Source organism: Cimex lectularius, unplaced genomic scaffold (assembly GCF_000648675.2).
Source record: "Cimex lectularius strain Harlan isolate CLEC.00 unplaced genomic scaffold, Clec_2.1 scaffold189, whole genome shotgun sequence".
NCBI classification, from domain to species: Eukaryota; Metazoa; Arthropoda; class Insecta; order Hemiptera; family Cimicidae; genus Cimex; species Cimex lectularius.
The window spans coordinates 71,718-86,639 of record NW_019392780.1 but is presented as its reverse complement, the minus strand read 5'-3'; the positions used below and the strand labels follow the sequence as shown (position 1 = coordinate 86,639).

Sequence of the window (14,922 nt, the reverse complement as noted above, 5' to 3'; positions counted from 1 at the left end):
TTAAAAAAATACTATAATTACAATTTGCGGAAACAAATTAGAGCCATTTACAAAAATTAAATAAGAATTCAAATAAAAAGTTTTTCGTGTAAGAAATCGTTTGTCATCGACGTGTGCCTTGTATCTTATCGTATTCATTTATGAAACAAACAAAAATCGGAATTATACCCTTTAAGGATCAATTCTATTTTGAATTCGATAAGAAAAAACACTATTCCTTTTTACCACATTACAACTTCCCTACAAATAATTTGAAAAATTTGAACACTACAATAATAAAGGCTTAAATACGAATGAAAATTATGATAAAGATCCACAAAAAACAATAATGAAAATAAATTTGGAAACGATATCAAACAAGATTGTTCATTCGCCTGCCTATCCTCTTAACCCACCACAACTACAAACTATGAAACAAATCATTTATGATCTTTTAAAAAAGGGAGTTATTTCTAAAAGTTATAGCCCATACGCTCCAATCTGCCTTTCTAGTCCCGAAACCTGACAAAAAAATCCTACCGATTGGTGATTAACTACAAAAAAATTAATGAAATTATAAAATATGTTGGTTATCCTTTACCAACTATTAATTCTGTTTGGGACTTTTTACGGGAAGCAAATTATTTTTCAATAATCGATTTAAATCAGTCATTTTGTCAAATACCGCTGAATTAACGTCATTCGTCGTACCATTTGGAAAATACCAGTATAATTTTCTTCCATTTGGCATGAGAGCAGGAAGTGGATATTTATCTACGCTCATTGATGAGTTTTTCGGGGAAGAAAAATTTAAATTTATTTGGTCATTTGTGGACGACTTATTAATTTATACAAAAGTAAATTTATCGGAGCATAAAAATGTATTAGGCTATGTATTTAATAAAACGAGACACGCTAACTTAACCGTGAACCCCCCCCCCAAAAAAAAATGCAATTAGCAAAAAGTTTTTTTTCTTTTTCATATCAACCAAAACCTTACGTAAAAATGTAACAAAAAAATCGAAATGAACAGGTATAGGTAGGCAAAAATGATCAGTAACGACTAAATTTTAAATAATATTTGTATCGTCAATAAATGTCTAATCCTAATTTTAAAAAAAGCTTCGATTGAGAGAAACGCTGATATAAACAAGTGTTGTTTTTGCCTTTTTGAGACATGGTGTAATAAATATAGTTATCAAAAATTGGCTAAACAAAATTAATTTTATTTTTGATTTTCAGCTTTGATTTTATCCAAAATCAAATAAAATCCAGTGTGGATAATTGAACCATATCCGGAATTAACTGACTGCCTTTATTTAGGACAATGTTTCAAAAGTTCTGGAAAAAATATGAGGTCGTCAATAAAGAGCCGAACAAAAACCCCGTCAGCGAAAATGTTCATTATAATGGATATTATTTTATTTTCTATTTTTAGACCAAAGTGTTTTCGTTTTCGTCTATGATTCCAGGTAAATATTCAAGTTTCACTACCTATCTTGAATTGGTGTACGAATTTAAGTCGAATCTAAATAGAGAGAAAAAAGCGACTGAAACTGTCGCGTCTAGATTTCAACGCAACCAGGTTATTGCAAGGATTAGTATAGTGACTTTTTTAAAAGACTTGTTTGATTGGAAAAGCATAATTTCAAAAAGTATTTATTTCAAATTAAAAATGTTTATTTTATGCGAAAAGGGTCAATTTTAAATTAAAAAAGTTGATTTTACGGGAAAAGGGTTAATTAAAACAAATTGGTTAGAAAAGTCTTAATTTTAAATTAAAACGAGTTAATATAGTGGGAAAATTGGTTAATTTCAAATAAAAAAAAACTTAATTTGACAGATTAAAATAAATATCTCTGAAAACGGCTACAAGAGAACGGTAACGTCGGGAAATACAGCGACAAAAAAACTCCTCGACTAACAATGAACGAATATTATATCCACTACGACCGACAAAAACAAAAAGCTCGGCCAATTTGTGTTGGCATTAAATTTGAAATTGGCGTCAAGCAGAGTGCGCATGTGCGCGGTGTGGTTGAGGCCAATTGGGCTACGCATACATCCGTCCAATCGGATCGTCGGCCATCCAGGTTTAACAGAACGATTTTTAACGGTCTTTCAGACGAACAGTCAGGCCCGATTCGTCGATGCGTTGAAGAATTAGTTTCCGTAAAGCCGAAGTCAGAGGATCACTGAGGATAAACCGCCTGCAGCCCGCTCTCCTCTCCAGCCCTTTTCTCCGTAAATGACTTTCGACCGGAGTTGATCTGTGGACGTCGATTGTCTCACAGAATTTTGGATTCGAACCTTGGAGCCAGGCTAAGCACGGGTAAGTCCCAACGGCTACTTCGCCACCACTTTAAACTTATTTACTTTAAAGCCCGAGAACTGGGTGATTTGTAGACTGAAAAAAAAAAGATTCGGAACATAACTCCCCGTTTTAATATCGTTACCTGTTGGATCGGGATTCATGTTCTCGCTGGTAATTTCATGTTCTGTATAGAAACGATAACATCTCCACTTGGAAATTTAATCGTGGATAGTTTGTTTTCAAAATTTATGTAAGATTTAACATTTAAATTAAAAAAAAAAAATTACAATTGATATTTTGTCCCCTTCCGGGAATGCAGGGTTTTAAGTTGTAACGGATTTTCCAGGTATTATCCGATTTGACTCCCACCGCGGGCATAAGGTGCATAACATAAGACGAACACGCCGTATCATGCCTAGTGTTTTTTTATTCTCTTCAAAATCCGTTCAAACCCCATTAAATCATTTTAACTGTAACAATTTAATAAAGTCAATGTAATATTTCATGAAAACATGCGCCGCCAATTTTTAATTTCACAAATCAGCATATTTTCTTCCTCTTTCCCTTGGATGTGTTACACCATGATTATCTAGTCAACTAAATAAATGCTGATTTAAACTATTGAGCTGAGCCAGTCACCACTACAACATCAGATCCACTCTGGACTCTGAACATCTTCAATGAAATAGAAGCAAACCGGGTTTTCTTCAGTATAAGCCCCCAGTTTTTAAAATAGATATTTCTTCTATTTTACCATTCAGATGCCATTGTAAACTAAATAGGAAAAATAATGAAATTATTATGTAAAGGTGAATAAACCGTCCAACCAAAAGTGAGGACTTATGTTGAGTTGGTGCAAAGTTAATGCAGGTTTTGAAAATTTGTTTTATTTTTGCAGGTGCTTGTCATGTAAAAAAAGCTAAATCCTCAAATCTGCTTTATATATTAAAGTAAATACTTTTAACTGTTATCTTTTATACGAAACATTTTTGTTTATCCATTTATATTTAGAGGTCTAATTGAACGAATTACTTATTTCATAGTTATTCAGATATCGTGAGATGCGATCGGATGTGATGTAGGTTTCAGAAAAACATTTTCTTTATCGTGGCAACGTTTTGATCTTTTATTGAGATCATCTTCAGGGCTCAAAGTGTTTGTCTTGTTGGCACGATAAAGAAAATGTTTTTCTGAAACCTACATCACACCCGACCGCATCTCACGATATCTGAATAACTATCGATTAACGGTCACTAATCTCTACACATTACTTCTTTCAATTAATTGGACTTTTTATGTAAGATCTTGGTTGAGATGAAAAAGTTGGTGTCACGAGCAGGATTCGAACGCACGACCTTCGGGTAAATACGCCGCTGCTCTACCACTTGAGCTATCGTGACTTCGATCATCTCGGACACCAACTCCCCATATCAACCTACAACCTTTTGAAATTTTCTTCCTCTTTGGTTGACGACTAAGTCAAAACGTTGGTTGAAGAAAATCCGCATAAGAAAACGCAGGAAATTGCGGAAGAGATTAGTGTTGACCACTCAACCTTTGTTCGCCATCTGGAGCAAATTGGTAAAGATGCATGACAAGTGGGTACCGAAGCGTAAAGAAATCAACGCTTTGAAATTTGCGCGTCTGTCCTGTTACACTATGAAAATGATCCATTCTTGATCGAATCACAGGAGGCGTGTCAGTGGTCGGTCAAGGACGAAGCACCACAACACTTCGCTAAACCAAATCTGCACCCAAAAAAGGTTATAGTGACTGGTGGTGTACTACTATTCACTATAATTTTCTGTATTATGTGGTGCCACTATCACAGCATACAAATATTGCCAAGAAACTGACAAAATTCATGGGAAACTGCAATGCTTTTGTCCAGGATTGGTAAACCGTACGGTGCTGATTCTTCTTCACGATATCGCCAGGCTAAATGTCGCAATGCCAACCCTGCGGAAACTTAAGCACTTAGGTTATGAAAGCTTACCGCACCCTCCATATTCACCCGACTTCTTTTTGATCACTTCGCGAGGGATAAAATTTTAGAGAACGTGGTGAAGCTGAAAATAATATCCAAGACTTTATTGTGAGTCGAAATAAACGTTTTTATGTCAGCAAAATAAAAGTTATGTACTTATTATGCATGGGCAATGATTTATAGATTGTAACAAAAAATATTTTGAAAAATTTTTCTTTATTTTATAAAAATTAAAATATTTAGACTGCCTTTTCTAAACCTTCATTATTTTTGCACCAACCCAATATAAGCCCCAATTTTTGAAAATCAATATCTCTTCTGTCTTAGCATTCAGAAACCATTGTAAAAACAGGAAAAATTATGAAATTACTATGAAATAACCTTCCAATTAAAAGTGGGACTTATACTTAAGAAACTGGCTAGTGAGAAACTTTAGTATAAGCTAGACTTATTTTAAGAGATGAGAGAACATTTGGCATATGCACTTAACTAATTTTACATTCATTGAGGATTGGTGTCACGATTATACGTATACTTAAAAATATAACTTGGCTAGCTTCAACCTTAAGCTGAATGACTAATTAGAAGATAGCATTTCTGTAATGAAAGAGGTGCTTCAGGGAGAATCTCTGTTGACCTTAATTTTTCTCTGTTTATATCGGATTTCATCCGTTTCTTTGAAAATCGGAATATGGTGGTGTTAGATTGGATGAAATTGCTAACCTTGTATGCCTGCTCTTTCCTGATTATGTAGTTTCTGGCTGACTCCTATAGGGATTCTCAGAGCTTAAAGTATTATCTGATACTGCTCTACTAATAAATTGTCTGTAAATGTTAATAAGACCTAGAAAACCGAATTTCCCACCAACAGTAAGAAGTTAAGAACTTTTTATTTTGAGTCACAGCCTTTGCAGTATGTAAATTCATTTACTTGGAAATACCTTTCAGCTGTATGGGTAAATTCTACTACTATTCTGCTACTGAACAAATTGCAAACCAGGTATTATAGCTTCCATCTGCTTTGCAATACTCCTGATCATTATATAAAAATTGAGTTTGGTTTTGAATCTCTTAGCACCCAAATTTTTATTAGGATCATCAACTGGCTAAGTAAAGTGCTAGCTGCAGATAAAAAAATTGCTTCTGAAGGGATTCTTTTGAATGTCTTGTTCACAACAAACTTTTCATCACCTTGTAAAGAATATTGCAATGGTAACTGCTTGTCCATTTAGATGATATATTGGCTTGTTTGGGTTTTGAACCTTCCATTTTTTCATGATGTAAGTTTGGTGGTGAAACACGAAAGAGACACGACCGTTGGGAGAGTAATCTGTAGTCAATTCGCATTGAGCGATGCATTGGCTGTTTTCAACCCCTTATTTCTGCCTTTGGTCCTTGAATTTTGGAGTTAATACTTGCTAAGAAATATTCATTTCAAAAATCTGCAGGATTTGTCGATATGTGAAATTTATCGATTAATTTCTGATAAATTTGGACTAATCTCGCTTACTATTCGGGTTCTTGTTAAGTAGGCCATATCATAGGCCAATATTAAACATCATCATCAATTAGTAGTTGAAATAAAAGTCAATCATTCAGTGTCTTTTTTATGTTAAAATAAAATTTGGTATACAGTCAATGTTTTTTATTTCAATCAGCGACTCGCTGACATAAACATTTCATGTTAAAGCAATGCTCGATTTATATAAATATATATATATTTTTAAACTATTTGATTAATACAGCAATCCTTAAATTACAAATCAAATAAGCAGTGCTGAAAATGGCAGGATAAACAATTTACATTTCTAATCCCTAATTAACGGTAGCAATTTTTTATTTCGTACAATTTAAATGTAGTCAGCGATGAATTAAATTTGTGCTTATTTAATTTGTTGTGTTTAAAAAGTGAGTGACAGAGTGTTTAAAAACAATCTTATTGACAAAAAAAAAAAAAAAAAAAAAAAAAAAAAAAAAAAAAAAAAAAAAAAAATAAACCAGATATATTTTGGTATTGTTTTTTCTTATTAAAAGTTAATCATAATTCACGTCAAAGCTAACACATTTTTGGAAAAAAAAATTTCTAGATTGAAATGAAAATAGGTCAAAGCTAACACATTTTTTTATAACAAATTTTTTAGATTGGAATAAAAATGGCTCCTTCCAAAATCGCTACAAAACCTGTGGTTTTGCCTAATGGGTCGAACTTGAAGATTGGAATTAAAACAAGAAGTCACAACGGTACGGTAGTGAAAAAGGAATCATTTTCAAAAAGGAAAGCGGAAGAATCACCTTTGAAGCGATTAACTGTGAAGAGGGCTACTTTGGGAGAGGTAAATAATTTGAAACATATATTACTTTTAAACGTTTTTAACTTAAATTTAGTGTTTTTGAGTTTTGACACAAAACACAACCTTAACAAATGTTCCATGGTATATAACAAAACGGAAAATTTCTTTTTAGACGGGAAAAGAAAACTCTGCTGTTCCGAGAGTGAAGTCGGTGTTTGAAAAAACAGTCATGCTTTCAAAGATAACAAAAACTTTGGCCAAAAAAACAGTTTTGCAAGATATAAATGATGTCGATCATACATCAAATTGTCTAAACAAGAATGAGCAATCATTAATTCCTGTGGTAAGTTTGAGTTTTTTTATAGTCTGATTAATTGGTTGAAATACAGATTAATTTATTTTACAAAGAATTTTTGAACTCCATATTCAAATTGTATTCAATTAAACATTCATCATATCAACGCAAATTTTAATTTTCATTTAAAGTACAGAAGTTAATTCTTTAATATTTATTTCTGTTGTTATATAATTAGGTTGAATTTCCTTGCATGTTCAACATTTTTAAAATATGTAAAGATAATTTATATCAGTATTAATATAATTTCTTTTTTTTTTTTTTTTTTCTGATAGAGGTTTAGCAAAGAGAATGTCACAAAAGCAAAACAACCTGTCAAAAAGTTATCCACTGTGCCTAGCAAAGTTTCTGATAAAGGAATAAACAGAAAACCCTTAGGGAGTCATAATTTTGTCAAAGATGTCAAGACTAAAGAAGAGTCTGTGACAGTTCTTAAAAAACCAACAGCACAGGTTGACAAATATAATGTGTTAAAGCCTCAGGTCAAAAAACAAGTTGAATTATCACCTTCTTATGGAGTAGTGACAAGGCGATCCTTGGCAAGGAAAAGCGCAGAATTAGAAAAAACTACAGATAGTAGTCTTTATGTTTCAGCTTTAGAGGATTTGAAGTAAGGATTTTGTTTTATTTTTCAATTTTTGTTAGTTAAATATTTAAAAAAAATTATAATTTGCTGTGAAAATTAATAAAAACATCAATAATCTGCCCAAACATTTTTTTATGTTTTAATTTAAATAAAATCCATGATATTAAGATAATTCTTAGTGGTTTAGATATACAAGAATTAACTGACATTAAAAGAATCTAAATCGTCCTTTTAAACTTGATTTTGTGTTTAAATCTTTAATTTGATTTACAGTTTAGATGATAACGTGAAAAAAGGTAGAAAACAAAAGAATAAGAAGGAAATCAAACCGCCCGTTAATGTTGTCGACTTTGACAAGGAGCAAATTGGCGATCCCTCTAGTGTTGCTACTTATGCCATGGATATATTCAACTACCTTAAATCGAGAGAGGTTGGTTTAGAAGTCTAATTTTATACTGATTGTGAGTCAAAAATAAATAATTAACTGTACAATTTTTTTGTCTGTTTTTAGAAAGACTTTGAAATCAGTGATTACATGCCTCGTCAAAAAGACCTTAACGTCAACATGCGTGCACTTCTTGTTGATTGGATGGTTGAAGTACAAGAAAACTACGAATTGAACCATGAAACATTGTATTTGGCGATGAAATTGGTCGACCTTTATTTATCAAAAGAGATTATTAGAAAGGAAAATCTACAACTAGTGGCTTGTACTGGGCTTTTAATCGCTTCAAAGTATGATGTAAGTGATAGCGATATTTGACATAATTTAAATATAAAAACTGGGTATTTTTTAAATAAATAATTCCTATTGCTGTAAAAATGCTTGTTTTTAAATTTAATTTGTAATTAATATTACGTATTTTTTTCTAATAAATAAATTTTCTGTATAAAAAGCAAAGAGGAATTGTTCTTTTCAAATATAAGAAATGTATTTACAATCAGTAAAGAATGGATTTTTGTACAGTAAAATCTTCAAAATGAGCAATAAAAAATTGACATTTTCATAAATTTCAAAACGTGCAAAAAATCTATATAAAGATATAAATTCCCATTTAACTTATTAAAAACTTTATTTACATAAGAAAATAAATTATTATCTAACAGGGGGGGTCAATCAATTTTGGTGTTAAAATATGTTTTTTTATTAATTTTGTTTTTAATAAACTACACTTTTTCCCGGAATTTTTGGTGTAGTTGGAGAACATGCGGTGACAACAATAAAAAAAAAAGTATTTTTTATTAACTAGATTTTTTGCACCTTTGTTTGGTGTAAAAGATTTGCAATTTTGAGCGTCATAAGCGATCAAAAAAATTGTTTTAAAATTTTCACCAAAAATGTTAATATTCTAAAAATTTATTTATTTTATGGCATATTGGCCAAGGAGACTATATTATGTGTATGCGTATTAAGGAGGGAAGGGTATTGTGAAAAAAAAGAGCCAGAGGCGATGCTGGGAATTGAACCTATACTGTTGGGGGGGGGGGAAGACTGCTATGCTAACCGTGGTCCCCTCAAGTTTTTATTTTATTAAGCAAGATTTTTGTACGTTGATTGTGTAAAGGATTTATAATTTTGAGCACTGGATGTAATAATTTTTTTTAAATTTTTGTCCATAAATTTATTTTTTAATTAAACTAGATGTGCATTGTTTGGTGTAAAGAATTGGCAATTTAGAGCACCAGAAAGGCTCAATTTTTTTGTTGAAAATTTTGACCAAAAAAACAAGTAAATTAAAAAAAAAATAAACTAGATTTTTTTTGCACATCGTTTGGTGTAAAGGATTTGCAATTTTGAGCACCAGAAAGGCTGATTTTTTTTTTAAATTTTGACCAAAAAATATAAAGTAAACAAAAATTAAATAGATTTTTGTACACCATTTGGTATAAAGGATTTGCAATTTTGAACACTAGAAGGGCTGAAGAATTTTTTTTGAAAATTTTGACCAAAAAATGAAGTAAATTAAAAAAAAATAAACTAGATTTTTTGCACATCATTTAGTGTAAAGGATTGCAATTTTGAGCACCAGAAGGGTTGAAGAATTTTTTTTGAAAATTTTGTCCAAAAAATATTATAAAGTAAACAAAAATTAAACTAGCTTTTTTGTACACCATTTGGTGTAAAGGATTTGCAATTTTGAACACTGGAAGGGCTCAATTTTTTTGTTGAAAATTTTGACCAAAAAATGAAGTAAATTAAAAAAAAAATAAACTAGATCTTTTGCACATCATTTAGTGTAAAGGATTTGCAATTTTGTGCACCAGAAGGGCTGAAGAATTTTTTTTGAAAATTTTGACCAAAAAATATTATAAAGTAAACAAAAATTAAACTATATTTTTTGTACAGCATTTGGTGTACAGGATTTGCAATTTTGAGTACCAGAAGGGCTGAATTTTTTTTTGAAAATTTTGACAAATAATATGATAAATTTGTAAAAAATTAAACTAGATTTTTTGTGCAAGGTTTGGAGTAAAGGATTTGTAATTTTGATCACCAGAAGAGCTCAAAAGAGGTTTTTGAAAATTTTGAGCAAAAAATATAATAATTTAAAAAATATTAAATTAGATTTTTTGCACTTCGTTTAGTGTAAAGGATTTACAATTTTGAGCACTATGAGTGCTCAATTTGAAAATTAACAGGTCTACAGATCAGAATGATGTCTATGAATAGATAAATAAATCCCAATATAATGGAACCCTGAAATGTCTCAATGTCGGCAGTGCTGTGTGGCTTCAACGAAATGATACTTCACAAAATAAATCACATGGGGGGGGGGTCGAGAATAAGCAGTAAATAAAATTAATAATAATTAAGTACCAAAAAATGAATTAATGAACTTTCCACCACATAACTAAGTTTTTCTGTCAACTTATACCTACTATCATCCGGAATGTTTTTCAAAAGAACAGTCTTGCTCTACATCTAAACTTGTTAATGGGTGTTATGAACATATTTTTACAGCATGCGTTGTAATTGCACAAAAAACAATTGTTGTCGTTTTTCAGTTGTAGACATTATTGGGCCAGAGAAAGACTGAGAAGTGAGAAAATACTCACTGATAAGACAGAGCAGAAGTTTAACAGAAAACAATTTTAATTATTTAATTAAATATTTGTTTATTGTTAATAGTTTTCCCATTTTTATGCAAAGACGGTTAAGAAGAAAAATTAGTGTCAATTTGAGGAATATTACAAACTAAAAGTTCTAACAATAAAGAAGAGAAGTGACTCTATTTCAATTTATAACACGTTCTTTCTCCCTCTGTTATGAAAAATATTTCGAATGACCGAGTGCATTGAAATACACAGAATTTTTTCAATTTACCAAACTGATCTGCTGAGGAATTAACAAGTCGTTGACTGTATTTGTATTTCCCCTTTACATCAAAAATTCCCATTGCTAATTATATGTCCTAATGCAATTAAATGATGCTGTGAGGTTTGAATATTGGTGGTAAAAGGGAATTATTAATAATAGCAGGTTGAGAGGAGAAGTTGGTGTCTCGGGAGATCAATGTCACGATAGCTCAAGTGGTTAGGTTAGAACACCAGCGAATTGAGCCGAAGATCGTGGGTTGGATTAGCGCTCGTGTCACTAATTTTTCTTCTCAACCGTCTTTGCATAAAAACGGGAAATAGAAAACAATTTTTTCAAAAATCATAAGCATTAAGACTTCAAAACTTAGCAAAACAAAGTGCATTAGAAAAAAGAAAAGATTTTTACCCTGAATTTGTTCACTCGGTACTGTTAAAAGTTTAATGTTATTTACAAGTTTACATAAAAAAATAATTACCAAAAAATAAAAAATGTAATTTTGTGCAGGAAAACATTAAAAAATGCAATTTCGTGCAAAATAAAAACAGTGTCAAAAGAACGTCCTTCTATGATTTCAATTTCTGCCTTGGTTTAATTGCATTTGAAGTTAGAAAATAAAAGGATTGCTCGGGAATTCGGTCTTTAATAATTACATAGTGCATCGTATTTATCATGTTTCTATTGCAGGAACGATTTCCTCCTTCAGTTGAAGATTTTCTCTATGTCTGTGATGGATTATATACAAATAAAGAATTAACAAACATGGAATTTAAATTACTGACTACCATCGACTTTCAACTTGGAATCCCCCTTTCTTACAGATTCCTCAGAAGATACGCCAGGGTCAGTTTGTAATAATTTTTCTTTTATATTGTAAATGTAATTCTTGTGACTGGAATTTTCAGTGCGCCAAAATTGGTATGAAGATCCTAACCCTTGCTCGTTTTATACTTGAATATAATCTTATGGATTATAACTCGGTGAGATTTGCTGATTCTAAGATGGCCGCTGCTGCTCTTTACATGGCACTGTTAATGGCAAAAGAAGGCCAATGGACTTCAACTTTAGAATACTATTCAGGTCTGCTTGTGGTTTTGTTCCGTTAACCAACAAACTTTTTACGACATTGTGCATTGTCTTCTCTTTTACAGGTTATAAAACGTCTGACTTTGTTCATATTTGTCAAATGTTCAACTCTTATCTTAAAAAAGATGCAGCAAACCTGATGACTATTAAGAATAAATATTCGCACAAGTAAGGGCTTGTAGACAAAACTAATTGTTTAATTGAAAACAGTAAAATAATGCAATGTTTTTGTTTCAGGTTGTTTTTTGAAGTAGCAAAAATCCCATTGGTCGATACTTTTGATGATGTCGTATAATGAATTTTCTTAAATAGTAATGTAATAACCAGTTATATATGTGCCAATATTACTTGATCTGGATCATCAGAAAAAACTCGCCCTTGTGATTATTTTTATATTTTATTGGTGAAACAATATTTTAAAATTATTCCTTGGTGATTTAAGTACATAACATTACTGTGTCAATCTAGAATAACAGGTCATTTTTTAAACAAAACATAAATTATCAATTGTACATAAAATTCAATTAGTATTTTATTATCTTAATAAAATGTTTTTACCTCGTGTCTTCTAATCCAGATTTTGTCGTATGAACACTGTCAGATTATAATGCAATTTAAATGTTTAGGGATGTAAAGTTATGCACAAGTGTATTAGTTTTGTTTTGTTTGAGCTTTTGTGGATTACCTTTTAACTTATTTATCATACTTGTTATTCAAGATTTAAATTATATTTATCTAACTTTTTCATAACTTTTAATGTGTTTAAAAAAAAATAAATTCCAATATTTTTAATTGGTGAAATTATTAAATAATTTTCTCACCAAGCAATAAATAATAAGTTGTTGTAATAAATAACTCTAATCCAAATATTGTATTCAACTTTGACTTTTGTATCACATTGTTTGCAGCATGAATAAAAGTAAAATTAACATTTGCATTATAAATTGATCAAAATGTTTATGAATTTGTCTACCTTTAGATCTAACATGTAAGTTATCCTCGGCTACACTACTGGTAGTGTTAATGTTTTATTATTTATGTCACAAATTCGGATCCGTACAAGTTTTCACTGTTTGCATTGAGGCTCTTTATTTTCAAACATTTTGAAATGCCACAGTGCCAAGTGATGGATATTTTAGAGCGATTATGGAATAAATAAAGAACATTTAGCGCCACTCGGATAAATCTTGAACAAGTACTTAACTTTTTATTTTTTATTTTCAAATGTTTGTGCATGCTTCATCAATTATTGTACAGCCTTTTGCATTAAGTTGAAAGTACTCCAGGGTCTTTTCCAACATATTTTCTAATACAACTAGAGATTGGAATGTATATATTTTTATAAATAAAAAATATTGTATACATTTGTTGAATTTGTTCTGCTTATTACTTCTTTTTAATCCTAGTGTTCTAAATATGACCATTGATAGTATAAACAGGGTATTTAAGTCCCAAAAATCAACGCTTGGACTGGAGCTGGCATTGGAAAATGATTGGGCTGTTACATTGCATCCTGTAATTATTTAGGTGTAGAAGTTCGAATATTGCATGGATGAATGTTTGCTATTTTTTAAATTAAATATTTGGGACGTTTAGGCACATTGTATATTTAAGCATTTTAGATTGACCTATGCAGAAATTGCAGACAATAAAATACTAAAAATAAACGAATTAATTGAATTAATGCACTAATAATGCTCAGATAGACACAGAATTATAGTAGCTCTTGTCATACAAGACGGATTAATGCCCAACTATGGGTATGTCAGACCACTGCAATTCCTTCCACATCTCAATTAAAAAGTCATGGGTAATTCAAACCCAGAACAGAGACATTATGATTTATGAGGGTTGGCAACAGGGTCAAGTCTACCCTTGGGGTGCCGGTGTTTTTAAAAAAAGGCAATTTGTATGTTGGGTTCGAATGCAGGGCTGCTGAATTTGAACCTGGGACCTTTACCTTACAGGGATGAGCATCATGTCAATGCCTGAACGATTGTGCCCACCAATGTCCTGACAATTATTGAATACGGACTAGTTTTATTGATAATAAAAAAAAGGTTAACAAAATTCAAATAGACTGGTCATTGAGTTTGCTGCTTAAAGTAAATAAAATCATGCTTTAAAACTAGAAGGCATGAGAGGAGGAAAGAGAAAGAATCAAAATAAACTTGTCATTGTATTCGTCAAAACGGCGCATCACAATGTTAAGCCTGCACGACCGAACAACCATGAAATGGTAGTCTATTGCAAGCGCCGTGCTAAGAGAAAATTTTACGATAGTTCCATATTTTCTCCCTTCGAGGAGAGTCAAACCACCTTGCAATATCTTCTACATAATCTCTATTAAAAAAACCCATGGGTTATGCCAGTATTTCAACGCAGATCCGACAAAATTATTGAATTTACATGTTAATAAGTTTTATTAATGTTTTAACAGGGTTAACAAAAACTCGAAGTAGAGTGGTGATTGAGACTACTCCTCAAAGTAAATAAAAACGATACTTAAAAAATATGAGAGAGTTGGGGAGAAAGAGAGAGAAGGTGAGAGCAAGAAAGGGAGAAAGAGAAAGAACCAAAATAAACTTGATTTATTAATCGCCAATACGGCACATCGCAATGCTAAACCTGCACGACCGAACAGTCATGAAGGGGTAGTCTATTGAGAGCGCCGTGCAATGGAAAATTTTGAGATATTCGGTTATTTTCAAACAATTCTAAGTGAAATTTATTTTGATTCTTTTTATTCCCTCTTTCCCTCCTCTTACACACACACTCTCTCTCTCTCTCCCTCTCTCTCTCTCTCTCTTACTCAACTCCCTCTCACTCTCTGTCACTGGTTGTGCTTCCATATGGAACTACCATTTACAAACAATTTTTAATCTATGCCTGCAAATTGTGGAACTCCCTCTTCCTTGTATTAAAACCAAAATAAAGCAGAAACATTTAAAAACGCATTATACAGTTATAAAATGATATAAAATGATAAATTATAAAATGATCTGTCA

At 31.4% G+C, this 14,922-nt stretch overlaps 1 protein-coding gene across 1 annotated transcript; it reads left to right on the top strand.

The window, feature by feature from the left end:
• Positions 1-2,052: 2,052 nt before the first annotated feature.
• On the top strand, positions 2,053-13,226 carry LOC106667005 (G2/mitotic-specific cyclin-B3). The gene is made up of 10 exons (XM_014394590.2): positions 2,053-2,311; positions 6,422-6,613; positions 6,744-6,914; positions 7,202-7,536; positions 7,786-7,942; positions 8,024-8,254; positions 11,516-11,671; positions 11,734-11,908; positions 11,980-12,082; positions 12,152-13,226. The coding sequence occupies exons 2-10, from the start codon at positions 6,434-6,436 to the stop codon at positions 12,207-12,209; spliced, it is 1,566 nt and encodes a 521-aa protein (XP_014250076.1). The 5' UTR covers positions 2,053-2,311; positions 6,422-6,433; the 3' UTR covers positions 12,210-13,226.
• The last annotated feature ends 1,696 nt before the right edge of the window (positions 13,227-14,922 follow it).

What these genes read in the sequence shown, in the direction of transcription:
- LOC106667005 (XM_014394590.2), top strand. Translation starts at nt 6,434, where the DNA reads ATGGCTCCTTCCAAAATCGCTACAAAACCTGTGGTTTTGCCTAATGGG. An exon ending in TCAGCTTTAGAGGATTTGAA is followed by an intron (nt 7,537 to 7,785) that starts GTAAGGATTTTG and finishes TTTGATTTACAG; the next exon opens with TTTAGATGATAACGTGAAAA. An exon ending in AACTTTAGAATACTATTCAG is followed by an intron (nt 11,909 to 11,979) that starts GTCTGCTTGTGG and finishes TCTCTTTTACAG; the next exon opens with GTTATAAAACGTCTGACTTT.